Source organism: Lepisosteus platostomus, chromosome 8 (genome assembly GCF_059453375.1).
Source record: "Lepisosteus platostomus isolate fLepPlt1 chromosome 8, fLepPlt1.hap1, whole genome shotgun sequence".
Classification (NCBI taxonomy): Eukaryota; Metazoa; Chordata; class Actinopteri; order Semionotiformes; family Lepisosteidae; genus Lepisosteus; species Lepisosteus platostomus.
Window position 1 is genome coordinate 24000252 of NC_142618.1, and position 23032 is coordinate 24023283.

At 36.9% G+C, this 23032-nt stretch overlaps 1 protein-coding gene across 5 annotated transcripts in view; it reads left to right on the forward strand.

The window, feature by feature from the left end:
• The first annotated feature begins 4398 nt into the window (after positions 1–4398).
• zcchc2 (zinc finger, CCHC domain containing 2) overlaps positions 4399–23032 on the forward strand; it is a 65470-nt gene continuing 46836 nt past the window's right edge. For 3 of the 5 annotated variants that reach the window (XM_088642930.1, XM_088642931.1, XM_088642934.1), the window contains exons 1-3: positions 4402–5401; positions 19151–19265; positions 20097–20173. In XM_088642930.1, coding sequence (XP_088499056.1) covers positions 4613–5401; positions 19151–19265; positions 20097–20173 — 981 coding nt within the window. In that variant the 5' untranslated portion in view covers positions 4402–4612. Of the gene's footprint in view, positions 5402–19150; positions 19266–20096; positions 20174–23032 lie in introns of all 5 variants that reach the window. The other 2 variants (XM_088642932.1, XM_088642933.1) reach the window with 2 other exon arrangements.

Here is a 23032-nt window from a genome sequence, read left to right on the forward strand (position 1 = left end):
TTTGAGCAGTAATGATGGATGGGTGGACACAAGAATACGAAGTCATACTAAATATGTTCTGTATGTTACTCAACAACTTTGACATTTTGTTATTTCATGTGTAATAAATCATAAAGTTACAATCACTTACATATTTAATAATTATGGTTGAAAATACAGTACATGTCGGGTTCAAAACTGTTCTGGTACACATAGTCCTTCAGTTTTATGGAATCATGATAACCTTACCAAAGTACAACCAATAAAAGAAAAATCAAAATCAGTTATCAATTTACACAAAAAATCTGAACATACATAACAGAATATAACCAAATCAGTCATCTCAGCTGCACACTCTTTTCATACTTTTAGAAATGTCTAGAAATGCATATCTTTACATTCATTCATCATCTCCTCCCAGAATGTTCTTAAGCTTTCTCTACTGTATAGTTACTGGACACACTGTCCCATCTTATTTCAATGGTATTCACATTAAGAGATATTTAGCTTCTGGAACGACACAATTTTATTCAATTGCGTTCAAATTTGTGGCTTAAGATGTAGGAGTTTGTATAAAAAGAAAACAACGCAACCCCTACGAACAAAGAAACACTTTTATAAAACTAAAAGTCAATATTTATTCTACTTAACTTATTTATTTAATTTCTGGGATAAGCGCCGGCTCCCCAGGGATCCTGTGATAAAGCGGTTAGAAAATGGATGAGTGGATGATATTAGGAAACATAGTGTTGTCCACTGGATGGCAGTACAGTCCTTCCTTGCCACAGCTCCAAAAGCAGCTCCTTCATCCCAGCACTAAAACAACTTGGCATGCCTTTAATTGGCTTAAGGTATACACAGTTTTTGTCTAGAAACTAACATGAAGACTGCATAGTTTTCATTTATGAGAAAGAATATTCCAACGATTATTGGACTTTTTCATTTAAAAAAATTGCAGTATGTAATATCTAGTAAAAAGTGAATTTAATAACTTGGAACCAAACATCTAAATCAAGTAATTGTAATGTAGACAGACTGGAGCTATAAACTCCAACTCATTAGAAATCAGCTGTGAAGTAGAATCCATTCATAAACTAATCCCGACAAAGCTCAAACAAACATAAAATACCTTTGCACCTCCAGTAACAAGAATTTTTGTTCAATTTAAGATGTGTCGGTAAAGATGTTTGGTCAGAATTCTTTTTTTTCCACACTGTTCAAGATTTTCATACTAGACTGAAAACACCATACATGAATAAAGTTGCTTCATCCCTTAAAAGAGCATTGTTCTGTATACCCAAGCCTCATATACAGTACATATTTGGGTTGTGATAAAGTCTTGTACACTGAGTATGAAAAGAAACTTGTCAAATATAACTACAATAAAATCCACAAATTTATCAGAAAAATGTCAATATCTTTTTGTAGAGTGCATTGGCTTCTTAATGAACAGATATGATATAGTTAATTTTGTCATATGGTATAGATATTTATTTTATCACTGGGGTTGAAAAATAGGGGCTCTATATGAAAGTAAAGATCTAGTAGCATGTGTGGCCAATGTTAACAACAATACAAAGTGCACCATATTTTCACCATTCATTGCACAATATTGCAGATTCTTTCTTGTGGGCTTCTATCCCATTTGTCTTGTAGAGCCTAGGCATGACCCTCCTTACTAGTCTGTGAACTAATAATAATCAACACATTATTCCAGTTTATCTGAAAAATGTTCAAAGGAACTCAGGTTTGGTGAGAAGGGCATACCTGGGCCTGATTGTTACCTTCATACATTGCAAGATAGCCATTATGAAACAAACAGCATGACAATCTTATCACGTTAGTGTGAGCCAATAGAAAAGGGCATCAAGTGAGGTTCCAGGACATGACCAATGCCATGCAGTTAGGCTGTTATCAATCACTACAGTACAAGGGGAGTTTTGCAGTGTCTAGATTCTCCTGTTATCACACTGTCGCTCTGGGATTTCCCTGTTAATCTTGTGAGGTGTTGTGCATTCCCATATTGTGCCCTATCATCCATGGGCTGCATTTGGCTGCAAAGTTTTGCCAGGTTAGAAATTACTGGCTGTGAACACACCAGATGGAGCAACAGTGCGCTGACTTAGTACAGCCTTCGACATACCAAAGCCAACACGAAGGTGTTGTTCCCATGATATGTGAATATATTGTTTTTCTGTGTTTTTCTATCCTGATTGTTTCAAGGCTTCACATTTAACAGGCTATACCACTTCATCACCTGTGCCAATCAGGTCTGAGGTGATTTAATACTGCTCCATGCAACATTCAAACATTCAAAGTCATGCTTTGTATGAGTGTATGTATGAGTGTATCACAGTGAGTCACGAGTGACAAAATAATCAAAGTGATACTGTATACCATACACCCATTTTTCTCACCACTTTATCCAATTTAGGGTTGCAGGGGAGCCAGAGCCGATCTCGGCATGCAACAGGACGGTACAGTACAACAGTTCATCACAGCGCAGACACACAAGCATGCACACACTCACAACTAGGCCAGTTTTGCTAAAAGCAATTTTCCTGCCAGTATCCAGCATCTGACAGTTTGTGCCAGAAACCAGAGCACCCAGAGGAAACCCACACAAACATCAGGAGAACATACAATCTCCACAAAGATAGCACCGTAGGTCTAGAATTGAACCCAGGCCCCAGTGAAACAGCACTGCTATCCCCTGGGTCACCATGCCACCCCCAAACCTATACTGTATATAATATCCAAAAATCAATATACTATCCAAAAGTAGATATACTTTATTTTTCTAAACACATATATGTGGACATAAATAGAATGATATGTTTATTTTATTTTGAGACGTTTTTAGTCCAGTTGTCTACAATCATGACAGTTGTCATGAGTTCATGATAGGATTTCACAGTTTTTTTATGCCTTTCGCCTTTTTCTTGACTCACTTTTCTTATGTTTGATTTAGGCCTTAAAACCATCCAAAAAATTCACAGATATAACCCAAACAACCAATTAAAGTTCATAAAGGAAACAACCATCAGGTGAAGCAAACATGTTTAACTCACAAATTAGAATGCACCTGTTATTAGAGACTTTTTAAAACTAAGAGTTTTTAAAACTACCTAACTTTTGTGGAACATGATTCACTTAGGTCATTCAGAGACCTACATAATTAGATTGGTGCTATAAACAACAAAACACTGTAAGTACAATTAGACTCTCCTGGTTGTTATTCTTTAGTTCTTGGCTTAGTAGAAAATGGCTGTGTCTGTATTGTCTGATGTTTATTGTTGCACTTGAAGTGCACACAGGCAGTAGGTTTGTAACTGTACACATGTCCCTGCATGTATAAGCCACCTATGTTTTCATCATTGTGATACCTCTACTACCATTCCTTCATCAGGTCTCAGACAAATCACAGATGATCAATTATACATCATAGATAACATCAGAGACTTTAACTACACATTTGCATTTAAGCATGTAATTATCTAATGGTGAATTAAAAAGAGTCTTTGTAAAATAAACTATCTAGATCTAGATATGGATGTACACTTCTTTATCATAAGAAGATACAATGTGAAATTGTTAGTGAGCAGCAGGAGCTATTTTTAATTAACATTTTTTGTATTTTTGTGAATTCTAACATTGTTAGTAATTTGCTTTATTTGCAAACCTTTTTTCCATAGTTCTATGCTAGCTATAAAAATCTTTTAATAAATTTTACTTTATCACTCTGGTTAAGAAACAAAGTGTGAAAATGCTACACTTAAACGATTACACTGTTTCAGTTGAAATGTCTGAAGCAAAGATTAATTCGTCAACCAGATGCAGCCTTAAACCTTAACGAAGATTGTTTCGTTTTCAACTATGCATGTCAAAGACAAGGCTTTTATACAGGTGTTGTGATTCTAGCATAGTTACTTTATTTAGTGTTTTTTAAATTATTGTAAGTAAAGAAATATGGGTTCTTCCAAATGGCATTAAAGGTCAAGCAAGACCAATTTAATCTCCTGGTGTATTTTAGAGACCTACTTTAATTTTCAGGCCTGTGATATCAGTCTGTGGCATGTTGCATAAAATTAGATAAAACTGTACGATTTAACGCAGTAGAAGACCGCCTAATCATAAAATCTCAGTTTAAGTAAATTGCAAGTATATGGCTTTTATGCAGGAAGTTTACGAGGATAGATTTCTACATGAAACTAATTGTGCGAATTTATTGTTCGCTTCATTCATTATTAATATGCATATATAGCTGAATATATTTTTAATCAAGGCTGTCGAATTCTACACTACTGTAGGTGGAGAGGAGATAAACTCTTTGTTTACTTCAAAAAAGCTACAGTAGGTGGTGGCAACGCAATTCAGACCTTGTTGTTTAGGACCCAGTGGTGTAAGGGGAGAGGGGAGGAGTACGCATTGATTGACAAGACTTGGCGAAAGCAGTAGCAGGCGCCACAGAGCTAGAGAACTACAGCCATAACGCCGAGTGTCACTGTGATTATTACAAATACAGTATAAAACTTTACCGTCACTTCTCCGTCACAAAACAACGAGAAATACGAGTAAGCGATGTCTTTCTAGCCTTGATCTCCGCTCATTGCTGTTCCTTGCAGAGCTGATAATGCTTGAAATGAAGCTGCCCATGAAAACGGCGGAGGAAGGAGGAGACGATACGGCCGAGGACGAGCAGGAGCAAACCGATTACAATCTCCATATTCCTACTTCGGTCTCCCAGACGGCTTCCAACAGGTTTGCCGCTTCCCCAAGAGGACTGGGCTACCCTCTTGACTTGGATAAAGAGACTGTGTTCGAGTGGTTCGGTTTGTACCTGAGTCCGTCCAAGCGAATCGAGTTAATGTGCGGTCTGCTTCATATGTGCCAGCCGCTAGAGCTACGCTTTCTGGGTTCCTGTCTGGAGAATCTTGCTCGGAAAGATTTCCATATCCTAAGGGACTCTGAAATAAGAGCAAATAATCCCAACGATCTGGGCCTTTTGACGGACGTTTCTGACCCTGTCATTCGGTCCAAACTGCTGGTCTGTCTGTCTCTTTTGGGTTCGGAAAACCGAGAGTGCGCGGGGATACTATTTCGTATATTGAGCCATGTGGATTCTGCCTTGTACTTCAAGAACTGTGGCTTTGCTGTCTCTTCGTGTACGGACACTCAACATTTCCAAATCCATCCTTCGTGCGTTGACGGACAAGAGATGGGGGGATCAGCGCAGGGCTGTGGGCCTCCAGTGGAAGCTGGGGCCGGTCCCCTAGAGCAGCTGGCTCTGCTTTTTACTATGGCCTCCCTGCACCCGGCGTTCCCTTTTCACCAGAGAGAGACTGTTAGAGTGCAACTGGAAAAAGTGGAGGCAGCGATCGAGGAAGAGAGGCAACACTACCAGCACAGTAGCAACGCCATGGTAAAAATAAAAATGTGGTCTAAAAATACCTTAGTGCCACGGTACACTAAATATTCACCAATGATCGTTTCACAGTGCACCTACAGTATGCGTTCCAGTGCTAAACGTCTGGCCATTTTATTTTATTGGTATGGTATTGCCATATTTACACGAATAATGCATTAAGACGATAAAATAAAATAACTGTCACAGCAAATGTATCATTAATAGTTTAGTTATTACATCTTAATTATGTATCATTACTGTCTCTGCCTCCTTTTGAAGAGCATTTTGGTGAAACAGAATTCTTGAACATTTGGCTGATTTATATTACAATGCTCATGCTTAATTTGGAGGCTAATTATAACATAATAGACATAGTTGCAAAGGTTTGTGGTAGGCCTTATGCTCCATTCTAAATATTTACGACGTGTTTTATTGAATGTCTGCACAATTATAAGTGTCCGCAGGTGTTTGTCTGACGTGCTTGTGTAATTTGTGAAAATTGTGCACTAATGTCGAACGTGACTGCTACCTTGCTGTAGCAGAAAAACTGGCATGTTGAATCGAGGGAGTTCCTAGCCCTGATCAGTATTCATGTCTGGTGATCTTGAAAGCTGCCCACGAAAAGCCATTTGATATAGACTATTTTTTCTAGCACTTTGTATATAAATTCGCGTTGTGCAGAGAAAGGGTGGAAGACTTAAAACGAGTTCTATGTTATAGATCTTTTTAATTATGTATCCTTTTTTAAAAATCAAAGAGGCTGTTTGCCACTAGGTGTCGTATCGGCTTCCTTCTTGACAGACCGCTGGCTTCTCAAAAGTAGCTGTAACGTTTAATGTCTGTGCGACTAGTAGGAATGGGGTAGGGGGGTAGGTCAGGGACAGGCGATTTCCTCATGAGCACCAAAGTGGAAGGTTTGATATTTACACGACTTTGTCACAGAGGGGGCACGGACATAGCCGGAAGTGTGTCCAGCGTTTCCTAGTGTTGAGGGTTCTCAGCTCCGGGAAACGAAACCTAGGAAAATGAAAGCTTTCAAATATGGTAATGTAGGTCACACATGGTGCCACGAATGCTCCGCTTTTAAAAAGCGAGACATTTTGTTATATCAAGTTAGTTTAGGGAATCTATTATGTAATGCTCCTTGCTGACCTGCAGAAAATATTTCTTACAACAGCTCATTCGTCTTCGCTTTGACCTTACCAAACATTATGCAAGTGAAAATGGCAAAGGGCAAGTATAGCTTACCAGCAACTAGCTTTGCTTAATTTTATTTTTGGCGCTGGTGCGGAGGAATTGATATCAAAATTCATAAAGCTTATTCACATATTAGGGAAAACAACCCATACAGGTCTAGACCTTTCTGTGTTCATGCTTGATTTAAAAATCATTTACAGTTTTTCTGCATTGTTTAATCTTATCTAACATGAATCGTAGCAAAATGTCAAACATTAATTTTAATAGTCCCTTCTTGTATTGACTTGATTTACATAGCACTAAACAGTTGGTGGAATGCTAATTGGATCTATCAAAATATTAAACCCTATTGCTATTACTTAAAACTAATGTTGATGTGCACTTTATTTATTTTTAAACAGAATAGATTCAAGATAGATCAGATGAGAAGTGTTTTGGGTGTTGATCTCCTTTTATACTAGTTGCACATTCTTCTGTAATTTTTTTGCAGTTAAGCTATTCCAGAAAAAAATGGGCTTCTGTAACACCATCTCGTACCTGAATTAGAGGAACTTTGATGATGTATAATGCAAAAGTATTATAGGCTAGCTTTGTGTCTCACTAATGGTTTCCCTTTCCTGCTAATCAGCCCTGCAGTTTTTTTTCAGAAAGTAGCAAAACAGCTTTGATGCCAAGAACAAATGTAAGAAGCATTATTTCATAACACTAGTTACAACAATAAATAAAAAATTACATCTCTCCAATAATTTGGTTAGTGTTGGAGTACATTCTTGGATTTCTTATTTGAAGATTTCACTTAAGTTAATGCTAAATGTATGTTTGAGACGAGTAAGCTTTTATTTCTTTCTGAAAATGTATCAGTGGTGGGTGAAGAGATTATAAATAAGCACAACTTGACAACAACAGTTAACGTGTACGTATTTCTAGGATTGAGTTAAGTGTTCTACCATCTGGAAATTTGGTTGTATTGATCATCTATTAGTTACATTAAGGTCTTCTATGCTTTCAGTTTGGTAGCAGTATATAATGACCATACAAGTGTAAAGTTTTACAGTTCTGAAAATTGTGACTTAGCTATAAAGAAATCTCTCTCCTGAATGTTCTGGGAGTCCAATTAATGTATAGAAGAAAACGTAAGCATCTGATAGTACCATGACCGAGCTACTGCTCAAGTGAGTATATGGGGCTTAACATGATTTTACATGCTAGTGGTCCATAACAGCCCTTACTAGTGTAACCTTAAAAAGCTAGTAACACAACTGTTTGTGATACCATTGGTATCACAGAGGTTGTTACCTTACTTTTGCCATCTCTCCATTTTTCTTTCGGATATTGTGCTGTTGTCACTGCAAAAATGCAGAGGTTTGACTTGTCAATTTCTCAGTCTCTCCCAAGTGTATTGATTTTCCTGTATTTTATGTCTATATCTGACACTGTTCTTTTACGATTATTCTTTTGAATTGGCACATGGTTTCAGGCTGATCCATTTTAATTTCTCCACCTTTTAGAGTACAACAATCAGCTTCTGAGAGCTTGCGGCACCTAAATTCCTTCAGTTTTGGTTCAATACAATATGACGCAAGTGACTTTTGTGGAGGGTTTGAAATTGAATGCTGACTTTCAAGGACTGGAAAAAATGCTACTTGGTAAGAATTGAGGGTAAATTCAGTAATTCCTGACAAATTGGAGCAACTAATACCCCAGTTTGATTGGGGTATTAGGTGTTACAATTTGTCACGGAATGGCACATTTCATATCGTCATAAAATATTAAAGCCCCAGGCCCTTACAGTACAGGTGGTTTTCTGCTAGTAGCTGACAGCTTACCCCGACCCAAGCTGTGAATTCTAAGCTTGGCAACAAATCTAAATCTGGCCCGAAGCTGAGAGAGTGTGTATAAGCTATGTGTATTGGGGCTTGTCAGTTTCATCATTGCATTTATCGCTATTGTCAAGTGTCAGCAATCAAGGAATCGGTACCATCGGCGAATGTAAAACTGCAGAGCACATAGCTGATCAGTTGTAATTATTCATTAGGTTATTGTCTTGGACGCTGTTAGAAGTTGTTGCTCGACATGATTAATCTTTACAGAGTAAGAGAAAAATGATTGCTCACAAAGTTGAGTAATTATAATTGTCTACTAATAATTTTTAGATCATTGTCTTGATTTGTAATGTACTAAGCTAGTACAATTTGAGCCCTTCCTCTATGTTTTGAAACTGAGAAGAACTTAAATCACTATCCTGCTTTTCAGGAAAGAAAGTTTTCATTGGCAAATTAAACCAGGTGCTATGATTTGACGCAAGAAACAAGGTTTAAAGTTTTTTGGTGTTTAATTATAATTGCAGAAGTCATATTGTATTGTATTAGTCCTGGTGCTCTCCTTGTGAAATGAATAATTTAACAAATTACCTGGTTATTTGATCACAGTGGAATTGTTCCATTTCTTTAGAAACTGTTGATTTAATGATGACGTATTAAACCTACTGGAATAGTGTTCTCCAAGACCAGAGCTGGAGATTTGCCTAATCAATTATGATAGGAAATTAGCTAAGAGGTGGATTGATGACAGTCATTGTAGAGAACTGCTACAGAGTAACTTCAGTCTATTATTGAGTATGAACATTACAGAATGTGTCCCGATTTAACATAAGTACAGTAAAGTGGTATTAATACAGGCTAGTAACTGAGTCAGACAGTCCTTTAAAATTATCATCGTAGTTGTAGTAAGGTGATCCTTGGTTCGATTCGATCTCAGGGCGTCTGGCTGTTCTTCTCGTGTTGGTGTGGGTTTTGTGCTAGTGGCTCTGGTTTCCATCCTCTGCCCAAAGGTATGCAGATTTGGGTTGCTGGTTACTCTACTTTGTCTAATTCAGAGGTAGGTGGGGTTTAAGGAGAATTAATATGTGGATGGTTTAATCCAATAACCAGCAGTGGGGCTTGGGGCCACAGAGCAATAAAACCAAATGAGTGGGGTTTAAAGGCCTGTTTTTCATTTATATCTGTTCCAATGTCCTGAGTACTTGGATACAACAGCATTGAGCCCATGTGTCATTGCAAATGGCATCAGGTTCATGGCTTTTACCCTCTAGCTAGAAAAGTATGCTTGTCTGTTTTAAGCTGTGTTCAGGATGTCCAAGTCTCTTACTGAATTACAGTATCTGCTCTAATTTATGTATGTACAAAAAACACATTTATTAAAGAAACCATCAGTACTAATAGTATTGCAGTCAAAATGTTTGACAGACAATCTTATGTACTAGAGTTTTGGGCCCTTGAGAGCTATTTTAGTAAGGTGTAGAAAAAACATGCAGGTTTTCCTCACAGCTGAATCATATGGTCACAGACAAATACTGTGTCATTGCTTCAAGGGTTTCCTTCATTGCTTGCCACTTAATTTTCCAAAGTGAAAAAAGACATACGGTATATAAGACAAGCCTCAATGAGAGCAAAATAAGAAACAGGGCCTTAATAGCAAAAAGAACACAATGATGGCTTGATACAAGCAGAAAATGGCAAATAATGCCTTTCAAGCACAAAGCTCTTCCTCAGGAAGGATCATGGGTATCCTACATCTCTGATGAATCTTATATAATAATACTAGTTGTGGTCAAATGTCTTATTCAGGATGATATTGTTTATATCAATATTAAGATAGCTAGTTAGGTACTGTACTAGCTTTTGAACTGTTAGATAGCTAGGTTGAGGGGGGGTTACCACCTGGCCAAAGTTTTTTCCTGTGGGAATCCAACACAAATGCCGCTGTATAATCTAGCAAAGCAGTGTTCAAGTTAGGTTAACTGGTAAATTGTGCTTATAGTAGTAAATATAACCTGAATTTATCAGCATGAGTGCTGTGATCAAGAAAGATGAAAAATCTAGAAACACTGTTTGAATTGTTTCGTCCCCATGATTATTTGTGCCAACTTTGGAGTTAACTGGAAAAACATTTGTACATCATCAGCAATTTAATGTTTAATCAATTGTTTAATTATAGTGCCCGAAATTATTATGCAGGATGTCAGTGTTTGAAAATTTCTATCCTATTTAGTATGGATAAATGCTGGAAGATATTTTTTACCTCCTACACTAAGGATGTGGGACATACAGTACAATCTGAGAGCGGGGTGCTGGTTTGTTTGTCTGTTGTGGCTGGAGCACTCGGAACCTTTGCCAGGATTCAGTTTGCACCCTGTCTGAGCCTGCAAAGCCCAGGGTCACTTACTTCTTATATTAATGGAATAGTTTCTCAAACACAGCTCTGCTTGTGGTTCTCTGGCCCTGTTCAATCACCCCTGCGTGATATGGTCACAAGTTTGACAAGTATATGTACTTGCAAGGAATTCCTTGCAAAAAATAAATGATGCTGCAAGACCTGTAAACGCACTCCCTCCAAACTTTGCAGCAACAACAGCAATTAAACCATAATTGATTGTACTGAAACTGCACCTAGTGGGTTTGTATATGGTCTCAAAGGGACATTTTTGAACAGTAAAAAGGGCCTTGCCATTCTATAGAGAGGAAATGAAAATTAATGATGTGTGCTTCATGAGAAGTGGGGAAAAATCAATATTTCTTTTATAAAAATAATTGGAATGCCGAGATGTCTGTTGTCTACAAGAAGTGGATGTTGCCAAAGGACAATAATATTTGTAGATGTGAGCTTATTGTTGTTTTTATATCTGATGTCTAGGAAATAGTGTTTCTCAATTGTGGTGTTTTTCTTGTCAGCCTTGCCTTTTGGTGATTCCATTTCCCAGTTAAAACCTCTAAAGCTCTTAAAACAAGGCACATTGCTAATTGCTTATCACAGCTGTTGAGTGCTTGTCTTATCCATCTTGAGCAAAGTTTACAGGTGATGCTGATTACTAATCCCAGACCCTTTATAACTTGCATTTCCATCAGATACTTCGTTCTTTAAAAAACTATTCAAAATAAAGTCATGAAACAACAAATGACATTTTAACCAGAAAATACATGTCTTGACACGTCAATTTACATGTAACTTTACATGTAAAGTTTACGACACTTCCCCAGATCTAAAAGATCACCCAATATTACACATTGTTACCCTAACAGTATAGTAAACCTTGGTATTCTTGAAGCTTAGGTACCACAAAGATGACTTTGCTAATGCAGGGCTTAAGCTTTTGGGGAAAATAGGGTATGGTTCCATTGGTTTCTAAACAATCATTTCCATAGTAATATGTTTGTTTTTCCTGTTAACTGTTTCAGAAATAGTGTTAGTATGTATGTGTAGTAAGTATTTTTAATGCAAATGAATACCATAAACTTAAAACAAAGCATATAGTTCAAATTATGCAATTTATTTGATCATCCATTTATTATGAAATACAGTAGCTCACCTTGTCTTATTTTTTGTATTCTTGGTAGAACGCATTTACTTTTTACATTTACTTTTTTAGTGCTATGATAAATGTAGCACTACTATGCTGTAATAAAGTTAATAACAACTGACATGAAAGTAAGTGTACATTACACATACCGTACAAATGGAGACATCTTGCTCACGGGGGCTGGACATAAAAACAGTTTGGTGGCTTCTACTGGGTGGAGGTGGAGAGTGGGCATAGAGAGGCATTCGCTGCCTTGCTCTCTTCCCAGTCAACCAGCTCACTCTCTTGTTCATATGGTTTGTCTGCTTTTCCTTCTTGTTTCATTTGTTATGCTTTTCCATGAGACGCGAGAGAGACGAGACTATGATAACTTAGGGTACCAATTTGTTTTTTTCAACATTTCTTTTACGTCTCAACACAACACTCACATATAGCCTTCGCTCTCATAAGAGGTTTACACGCAACACACAACAAGATATATCTAATGCTTTCTCTGAAGCAACTTAATAACAAAAGCATAAGCCGTAACGCACTTCTACATTATCGCGTTAATGCCTTGTTAATCACGTTATGCCTTTACCACAGAGACTCCATGCAGATTGGATGAGATAGATTCTCGAGCTGAAGATGTGGAAGTGGGTCCCTGCATTTACTTTCCTGCAGCTCAGCTCGTGAATAGGCAAATTTAGTCTGTGAAAGGATACAGTGGTCATTAATTATTTAGCATGAATAAGCAAAATCGTGAATGAACAACTGAGATTGAGATTTGACTGTACTTTGTAGTTAAAATCACATGATCGCGATATGATATGTGGCCCGTTTCAGTTAGAATAGTAGTTCAGTTTGGCACAATACAAGTAAGGCCAGTGCAAATTTGCAGTTGGTTCTATCAGTTCATGCTCAACCACCAGGGAATACGCTATTCTTATTTTCTTATTAACTCCTGGAGAAGCACTTGCAACATGTTTTGATGACGCAATGTTTAAAATAAGGAGGATGTTCGAAGATATAATACTGAAAACCCAAATGAAGAAAGCATTTTTGCTTTGTTCTTACAGCAGAAATCAAGTATAAATAGTTTTGTATGGTGAAGATATGGAAAACAAGTCTTTATATAGCAAGGGTGATTATATAGAATTGCCACTTAATATCAGTTTATATTGTTGTCAGTGGCTGAATTATGTTGTTTTCAGCTGAGCAGATTTACATAGTGTATAATAACTATGAGACTGGAAATAATCATAGTTAATAATGTTAACATTCTTCTAGTACTTGGACGGTAATAAGTACATTTGTGTAAATTGGCATCTTTTGAAGAGACAGTGATAATTGTATGTGAAAGAACACATTGTAAAACAGCAAAAATGCTAAGTACTATAAACAATTTTGTAGGCCTGCATATGTTTTGCTTAGATAATTAATGGTGTGCATGGCTTTCTTGAACTATTACATTTAAATTAAATCTTGCAAATGCAAATGGTATTGACACACATATTCTATATAACCTATAACATAGGTTATATATAACCTATAACTTGTTCCTTTGCAGCCTACGCATGCTGACGCAGCTACCCACCTGAACACATATTCTATACTCTTTTTCAGTAAAGGCAGTTTGAAATTTCAGAGTAAGTCAAATGCCCAACTTGGCTTATGCTGGGATATAATTTTACAGCATTTTAATAGGATTTATCCCAGTAAGGTATATGTCAAGTTCAGTTTTAATTGAACAGTAGCAGTTTAAATCTGTGATCATGTTCCAGTAGTTCATTGCAGACATTTGGATATTAAATGCCACACAACAGCTTAAGTTAAAAAGGTTGAGGCAGGTGTAGAGATTTAAAGTTCAAATCAGTTTTCTGGGTCTTAAATGAGAATATGAAAAGTTTTTTTTATAATGTGGTTCACATGGCTGTCTTAGTTGATGCGGCAGCAGAGGTCCAGTTTAGCTTGAATGAGGGTTTTCTGTATTTGCTCTTCAGTCACTTTTTTGCAGCCAGAACCTGATGGAACTACTCTACCTTTGTAGAGTCTTTTCACTGCAGTCTTTGAGTACAATGCAGTGTACCAACGCAGGGATTCCATTCTGCGTTTTTTTCCATTTGCGTTTTAGGCAAATCCCTTTTGGGAGAAACTTATATTACTATAAGTAATCTATAGGAATACATGAATGTAGCTCTGTAAAGAGTCCTATCAGTGCCCATGTATGTACAGTATTGCACTCAAATGAATGGCCATACCTATACTGAACTTTGTACAATGAAAGCATCAACATTTATGGACATTTACTTGTGCTCAATAAAAAATTAATAAACGCTTACCTTGGAATGGTGAAATGGACTATAAAAGGTCGTTAATATCAATAAAGAATAATGTCATTAGCTTGAGATAATATTCACAACACATATTGTTCTGTTTACATACCTTTAAATGGCTTTAATGTGCTTGATAGCGGAAGTAGGGATACTAGAACAGTGCCCCCTGTAGAGCCAGATGAAGAAGTCTATCAGATGGATTTTCACAGCAGCTCTTAATACTAGCATGTTGACTCTTCCCAATAGAACTTTGCACTAAACACTTGATTTCCCAGTCACTGTTAAGGAATTATGAAAATCTCTTAAGACAATGGGATGTGAGTGCACATACAGTCACTTCAAAACCATCCGACAGTAAGGAGGACAAAGCAAAACTCGGCCTGCCCTATGTCCCTGGCTTTTGGTGCCTCACAAAATGGTATAAGCTTGGTTCTGCCAACAAGAAATGAATGTATATTCCTTAATTAATTGACATCTTATACATATCACATTGTAAAAAAAAAAAATCTAGGTGACTTAGAACAAGGGACTCTGTTCAAAATCCTCAAAGGCATTGACAGTGTTAACTTATTGGACTTCTTTAGAATACACTGTGAAAGTGGATGAAGTCCTCATATAAATTACTGAAAACCAAATGAACTAGATGGACCAAAAGGCCTCCTTTTGTTTGAAAACATTGTTCTTCTTCCCTAAATCATTATTTCATATCAGTGCTTAAAATAATGAACCCTCTGTGCATATGCTAATTTTAATATCTATGTTAATCAGATTTTTTATGAAATAGTTATGTTATGATCCAATACATTGTTTCAATACAGAAATGATGGGATTCTGTTTGGACAAGGCTTTCAGATCTCAAGTCTTATTAAAGCACAAAGAATAGCTTTACTTTTTGTAGTTTAATATAGTATTTTTAAGGTCTTGTGGTTAAGTGATTTAAGTGTTTTTGAGCTGCCAATACAGACAGATATTTTGCTGGCATTCACCCTGACCGATTGCTTCATTTTCAACCAGTAAAATGGTGTTTGAAATCGTCCCTAATGGGTGTTTACTTGTAAGCAGAAATGAACCTTGTTTTATTATAATGCCATTATTGATTGTTTTCACACAGTATTATAAAAAGAGGACTTCATGGGCATGTAAATTGCACACACTGTACTTAGGGTTCCTTGATAAAACACAGTAAAGATTATTAAGGATGACACTTCACAACCTGATATGATGTACAATTCATGGATTGTGTGTCATGCACTCTCTGAAACAAATGCGCAGTATATCCCAAGTACAGAAATTAAAATAATTAAGGGCTAAGTAGTTCCATCAGAAAATTATAGCTAATTATAAATTACAGTGGCTATAAAAAAGGATTCACCCCTTTGGCATTTTTCACATGATTAATTAAGAGAAAGCTTTAGAGGTTTTTATTTGACATTACAGAGTATTTTATGTTGATTGTTAATAAGAATTCCTGAATAAATCAATTTTGATTCCATGTCATAAGAAAATAAAATGTGAATAGTGCTAAAGGGGATACTTTTTATAGCCACTGTCGATCTTTAGTTTCAATTACTCATTCAATAACTTCTTTTTTAGCCCACAGTTGAAGTTAAAACCATGTCACAACCAAAGATTAATCTTAATGATTATGGCATCAATATTAATAATACCAGTAACAAATCATTATTGTAAGAAAAAATAGTCATATTCCCAAACTGCTTAGTGGCTAATCACATTTTATTAAAGTAAATTAATGTTTACTGACCTGTGTTCAGATATTTCTGGTTCCTGTTTCTGTACCTTAAAGTTCATTTCATTCAGGTATGCCAGAGAATTTTCAGAAATGTCAAAAAGTCTTATTCACACAATCTGCTGAGATGTCTAAAAAAAATCTCACATTGAGATCATATTTATGCATTGATATTTCTTTCTTATAGACAGGTATCAGTGTTACCACATTACTGTCTGATCTATTTGTACTCCTAACTTGTAAGCTACTCAAGTTTCAAATTATCCACACTTTTGCAGTCAGAAGTCCACCCATAAACTTAAACTTCATGCAGGTACCATTTATTCAACTGGGTTCCTCATTAGACTGTAAAGTGACTAATTCACAAACTTTCTGCTCACTCGGGTTGCTCCTTTTTATGACATTCATACACAGCAGATGCATGGAATACAAAACAAAGATTATATGTGCGAGTATTTTGTTACTTATTAGGTCCTCCCATGTTATTTTTGCTTGCTATAGAGAGAACCATTGTCTTAAAAGTAATGGGATTGTAGTTTGTTAGGCTATAACATGGTTTATACAAGCATGGTGGTTTTTTTACACGTAAAGGACATTAGAATTGCTTTAAAATGTGATGAGACAGTTCAGACAGCTGTTTTATTTAGTATGAATCCAAGAATGTGCAACTCTATAAAGGCTGCTCATTTTAAAACATGCAAGTTAATGTTATGTAGGATCTGTAGTGCTATTACTGCATTACTTTAGTCAGTGAATTCTTCTGATGTGGAGGAAAGTCCAGACTGAAAACTTGATGGGTAGTGTTGAGTTATTAAAAAAATCGCATTTTCTCCTTTTAACTGTTGGAGCTGTGTGAATAGTTCACTACCTCACTGAATAGCCTGAAAAAAACAAATGTCTTATCATATTGGTATTGTATTGTCTACAAAAGTCTAAATGTAAAAGCTGCTCTTTTAATGTGATGGTTTGTATTATTATTGTGACTGAAGATCTCTTGAACACGACTACGCCTGGAGCTTCCTGCATCCGTCTGTTGCTAGGAAAACTGGCAAATCTGCAAAAACTTGAATAAATAACCTCTGGTTGCAGATGGCTGATGCCAAAAGGTCTTCCCTGTTGTATTGCAGTGCCAGGAAGTATTGCCTTTTGTGTACCGTTTTTTTTTAATGTATATCTACATATTTGGATGAGTATGTTGTGTTTTAAAGCCAGCTAGTTTAATGGACTCAAATCAGCATTGTTATGTAGGCATACCCAGTTTTCAGGTGCTTCAGAGTGAAATCAGTTTTCTTTTAATTAATAAACGTCTATGCAAATATGTTTATTAAAACAAACAAAATTGACATAATACAGCTACATTGACCTGTTAACTTGGATTTAGACTGCGGGATATAATATAGCCAATCTGAGTTATCAATATATAGTCAGGACTGAGTTATCATGAGATAATGTCAGATATTGTCATTTCTTATTTTGGACTATGTCATGATAAGACACATCAAATTTGTGTATCTTTACTGATTTACATCTTATCTTGTAATAATTCTAATATGTAACACACCACACTTAATAAGCATTACACTTACAAAAAGCCACACAGGCCAAACAATAAAATTTTTCTTCTGCTGGGATAAAAGTTAATCAGTTGAGGACAAGGTCATTTTTGCATGCTGCTTGAAGTCTAATCTTAACTTTTTTGTGTACTTTGTGCCGATAACTGCATGTGCACCAGTTAATTCTCTCTTTGATATCCTTTTTCTGTGTAACGGAAATTGTCTACTTGCTTTTGAGGGTTAATAATTAAATAAAAAAAGAGGCCAGGCTTGTTTTATGGAACTCCTGAACTGAGGTCTCTATGCTTTAACCCTTTATCAAACTTAGCCACAAAAATTTACATGGATTTGTTCATTTCATTATGGAACGTTGTGCAGCACAGTGGCAGAGTCGTTAGCATCGCTGCCTTGCAGTGCTGTGGCCCTGTGTTCAGTTTCAGATCTGGGTGTTGTCTGTGTGGAGTCTGCATGTTCTTCCCATGTTTATGTGGGTTTCCTCCAAGTGGTCCAGATCCCACAGTCCAAAATTATACTACTAGGTTTAGTTGGCTTCTGGGAAAACTGGCCCTGGTGTGAGTGTGTGCATGTTTGTGTCTGTGTGTGCCCTGTAATGGACTGGCATCCAGTCAAGGGTGTACCTGGATTGCTCTCATTGCTTGCCGAGATAGGGTCTGGCGTCTGTTCAAACCTGAATTGGATGAAGTGGTTAGAAGATGGATAGATAATGGAACACCAAACAACTGTTTATCCTAAAGTACATTACTTTTTCATTAAGTACCTGTTTGAAAATCCTTGTTCTTCCTTGTACCGAGTACACATCTAGAGCACAAAAAAACTTCCTGGCACTTTCTCCTCTCACACAAATTTGTGTTTAGCCGTACTCCTACTACTGCTGGCCCTCGGTTCAGGTTTTGATATGTACTGAACAGAATTTGAAATAGATGTGTGAAGCCCAAAAAATGTGCTCTCCGATGTGCTAACAGCATCTTGCAGCCTATAGTATCACAAATCTCCTTGCATTATTACTAAAGGTGCTAAGCTTTTAGTAAACTTATAGTTCCACTTTATTTACAGTTTAGTGCACTTTAGTCATACTGTTGATAAAAGGTTAATCTTATTTCAAAGAAACTGTCACTTGAAGATCATTGTAAGTCAGCTGGGGTAATTAACCCTAATGCTTAGGATGACGGTATGTAATGAGCTGTTGACTCCCTGGTGTTCAGTTGATTTCAGATTGTAAAATGTAGTTTTTGCATGCCAATACAAATCTTTTAAGGCAGGAACACTTAGTATATGTATCGCCAGCAGTTATGTGTTTTTCACGTGTCCTCAGACAACAAGAGGGTTTGTCTTCATGTGTACATGTTAACTAAAATAATTAACTTTCATCAAAATTTCTAATAAAACTTGTCTGATTCTTTTTAGAATGTCTGAAACTGTGGGGCAGCAGCTTCACAAGCATGTCCTCGGCGTTTTTGCTATTATACTGCAAAGAATGTGAATTAGATGTGTGCATTCGTTTTTCTTTTTGCTTAGTGTCATGTCATTGCGTCCTTTTTTTATTTACCCCCTTTTTTGTCCTTTTCTTGGTTGCAGCAAAGGAAAGTTCCAAAAAATGATTACCTCTCCCCAAGCACTGAGAGCAGCTTGTTTGACAGAGCACAGTCACCTCACGGAAACCAGCCTGTTTCCAGGAAAACACAGAGGGAAGGTAAGACATGGAATACTGTGTAAATCTTGCTCCCCCAGTCCTCTTTTTTTGATGTTGAAACCTTGAAACATTGGTCCTAGAAGACATCGACAAATGGACCATACAATGTACAACAAGGGTTTGAATGACAAAATCTGAATTATGCTTTTCTATGCATATAGATAGTAAATGACTATTGCTTTAAATTTACATGGAGCAAAACCTTCAACTCAATTTAATTTAATTTAGAATCACATTTTTTGTTATACACACCCAATTCTGGGGTTCATAGTTATAAACTGCCATAGCATAACTGAACAAGGAAGTGAAGACAAGACACTTTTGATCCACCTACTTCTTCATCTTTTAAAACTCAATAATAATAATAATAAAGCGTTTCCAGACACTCCACTCAAAGTGCTTCACAGGCAGTGGGGACTCCCTTCCACCACCACCAATGTTATATCACTCACTTGGATGATGCGACAGCAGCCAAAATGCACAAAGTACGCTCGCCACCCATTGGCTGTCAGTGGGGAGGAGAACAAAGTAATGAAGCCAATTAATTAATGAATATTATTAGGAGGCCATGATTGATAAAGACCTGGAGAAAACTTAGCTAATGCCCAGGGTAACCCCTGAAATTATGCATTATCAGAGGAAGTAAGATAAAGAATCACTATGAAATTTAAATTCTGACCTAATCTGAAATATCTCTGATGTTTGTGAAACATTAATACATATAATTGATGGCATAGTATTATTTTTCTAAAGACATTTCTGTTGCACTCTTAAAACCTCTAATTTATGCCTGTTGTTGCCGTTTACAAAACTTTGCTTTTTGTTATTCAGCAGTTCACATAGAGAAGATAGTGCTAAAAGGAGCACAAAGGAGTAGGACAGACAGATGCTTGGAGTACACCTTTGAGGTATGTTTACTTTTATGTGGAAATCTTTACAACGTTACCCGTTACCCATTAATTGGGTGAGAAAATCATTTTGCTCTAATTTCTAAAATCTTTCTGCTGTAGCTTGAGTAGTTCAGTTCATTATACTTTTAGCTAAAATGAAATGCCTACTGTTCTATTTAGCCAAAGTGATTAAGTATCATTTTGCAATGTTTTCTGTTATGTGAGATTTTATACGTAATTGTTTTTACCAGCTTTAATTTGTTCTTGTATGCATGCTGTTAAGTCTCCTTGTAACAGAACAAGGCAGGAAGTTGCAGATGCACAATACAGTCTGTTCCTTAGTATTCTGTACTACAAGATAATTTTACTATTGAGTTTTATCCTAAGCAGACGATGTACAGTAATTTACTCAAATTCATAAAAATACATATTGGGTTACAGGCATTCTTGTAACAGGATGATACCATATTGAACACGTTACAAGCTGTAGGCACTATATTTTGTGTGTGTTTTATATTTTTGTATATCGTGATTTAATAAGAAGGCACATGATGAATAAAATCATTTAGGTTTTCCAGATCAGTATGCAAATAGCCATTGTCCTGTGATGGGCTATCATTTGCTGTTGACAGCTATACTCAGCGTATGTCTAAATATTGTGCCTTTGTGAGGTTAATTATGGATGGTAGTTTTAAAAATATATACTGGTATTTCAAGATGTATTTTTTAAGTTTTATGAGGACGAAAACATTTTTTTTTTTACATAACCTGTCCTAATTGGTTGTTGGATTGGTAAAACAGAAGGACAAGCACATTTCAGTGTTCATGTCAATACCTGACTTCTGGTAGTCTCTCATGATAATAATCAGACTAGTCCTACATCCAATCCAGAATCAGTTTATACTTTGTATAAGTCATCTGGGAGAACATGAGATAGACCATCTGAATGCACCACTGCACATTTGCATACCATCCTGAGCCAGATTAATAAATCGTTTAATCTGATTTGCGTTGCACAGATTACATAGTGGAGGAGAGCACTACTTCAGCTCCACAAAAATGCATTTTGTATCACCTTGTGCATAGCCTGTGCCGAATGTGTGAGCTCATTGTAGCAAGTGTATTCAGTATGTTTCCACATATTTTTCAAATATGAAAGACACACCATGACCTTTGTTGTAAACATCCGGTAGTGCACGGGTTGACAGCTTGTGGATGGAAACTTTGGCAGGCTCTCTGTGGCCTTTTGCCAAAACAATAGCGGGTTCTTTGACACAATCTTAGTTACAGCTGGAAAAAGAACACATAAAAATTAGTTCGCTGCAGTGTTTGGAGTTGTTCTTCAATAAAAAAGCACAAGGTGATCTGAGATCTGACAAGGTGATGCTGCCTTTTCTGTATAGAATGTACTTTAGTCCTCTCTGTTCCAGACACGTTTTCTGTCCACAATATTGTTAAGTGTTGTCAAGCACCTTTTAATTGAAGCTATTGCTTTTCTGAATATACTTTGTATTTCAGAGTCGCGGCAGCATCTGTGATGGTGGTCATGTTTGTAGCTAGAAATTGATCTTTGGTGCCCATTTGGTATACTGACCCTGTCTTCCACATTTTCTTTCTAATAATAATTTTGTTTTTAAAACTGTTTAGTGATTGTTTTTTTTGTTTTTCTTTCGCTTTAGTAGTAGGAAAGGGAGATATTCCTTGCTTTGCTTTCCTTGGTGAGCAGATTCTTGGTTTTCTGCTGTGTAACTGTAGAGGAGCTCCAAGGCTAATCAGTCCCCACGACACGTGTGCCTATTCCATGCAATTAGTACAAAGCCCAAAGGTAGGGATGAGCCCTGGAGACAACGACGAGTCTGTTGGTTTTAATTTGTGGCAGATTTAGTCGGCAGGGTAGCCTTTGTGGTAGAATTCTGTGTTTAATACCAGTAGAAAGAGCTGGTATGGGTATTTATTTGAGAGTGCAAATGGGACTGCCATACAATTTTCATTGGAGAGCTTGCATGCCAAGTCTGTCCACAGGCAGTTTAATTCTAATCTGTTTCATTGCTGAGTTATAGGGGAAGGAAAATTGACTTTATACGCTTACATCTTTTAACGTTGAACTGTCAGGATTACAACTGATCAATTGTTAATCAGTTGCATCAGCACGGAAGGAGAGAGGAGTGAAGTTTTTTGTTTCACATTGCCAGTTACCTAGCACCCATATGAGAGAGTTAGCATTGATTGGGGGAGTGATGTCTCAGTTGTCGGCAGCAGTGCAAGGTCTTAAGTAGCTGGCATGACCAGGGGCCTGCAGTTGCGCTATACACCCTGGGCATGTCAAGACCTTCCTGGTGATGGTCAGCCAATTGCATGACTGCTTGTCATAGTCAATTAATGAAATGACCCATTCAGACGGTTGACAGCTGAACCTTATAAGACCTCAAGAAATAGGATTTGAGAGCTTTACTAAGGGGTGAGGCTGCACTAAATTCAAAGTTGAATTGTTACAGGATTCTGTTTAGTTCAGGATCGTTTTAGAGCATTTTCAGGACTTTTGTTCCACTACAATTTTAATCTAGATTTAAAGATGTCTCATAATGGCACTCTTTTTCTCGGCTGTGACTCCAATTCATCCACTTGAATTCAGCTTGTATGTGCCAGATGTGTTGAGTTGACCCTATAGGTTTTTAAAATAAGGCTCCTAGACCTACTCATCCACCTGCAGCTCCCCTTTTCCATAGGTCTTAGAGCGTCGGGTGCTGAACAGGACTGGTTAGCTGCAACAACAAGGTATCTTTGCTCTCCTTTCACCATAGTGCCCAAGCAATGCTGAGAGGATTGTGCAGAATCAGTCAGTAGCCAGTAATTCCTTTGTATTGTTAGTTCTGCATA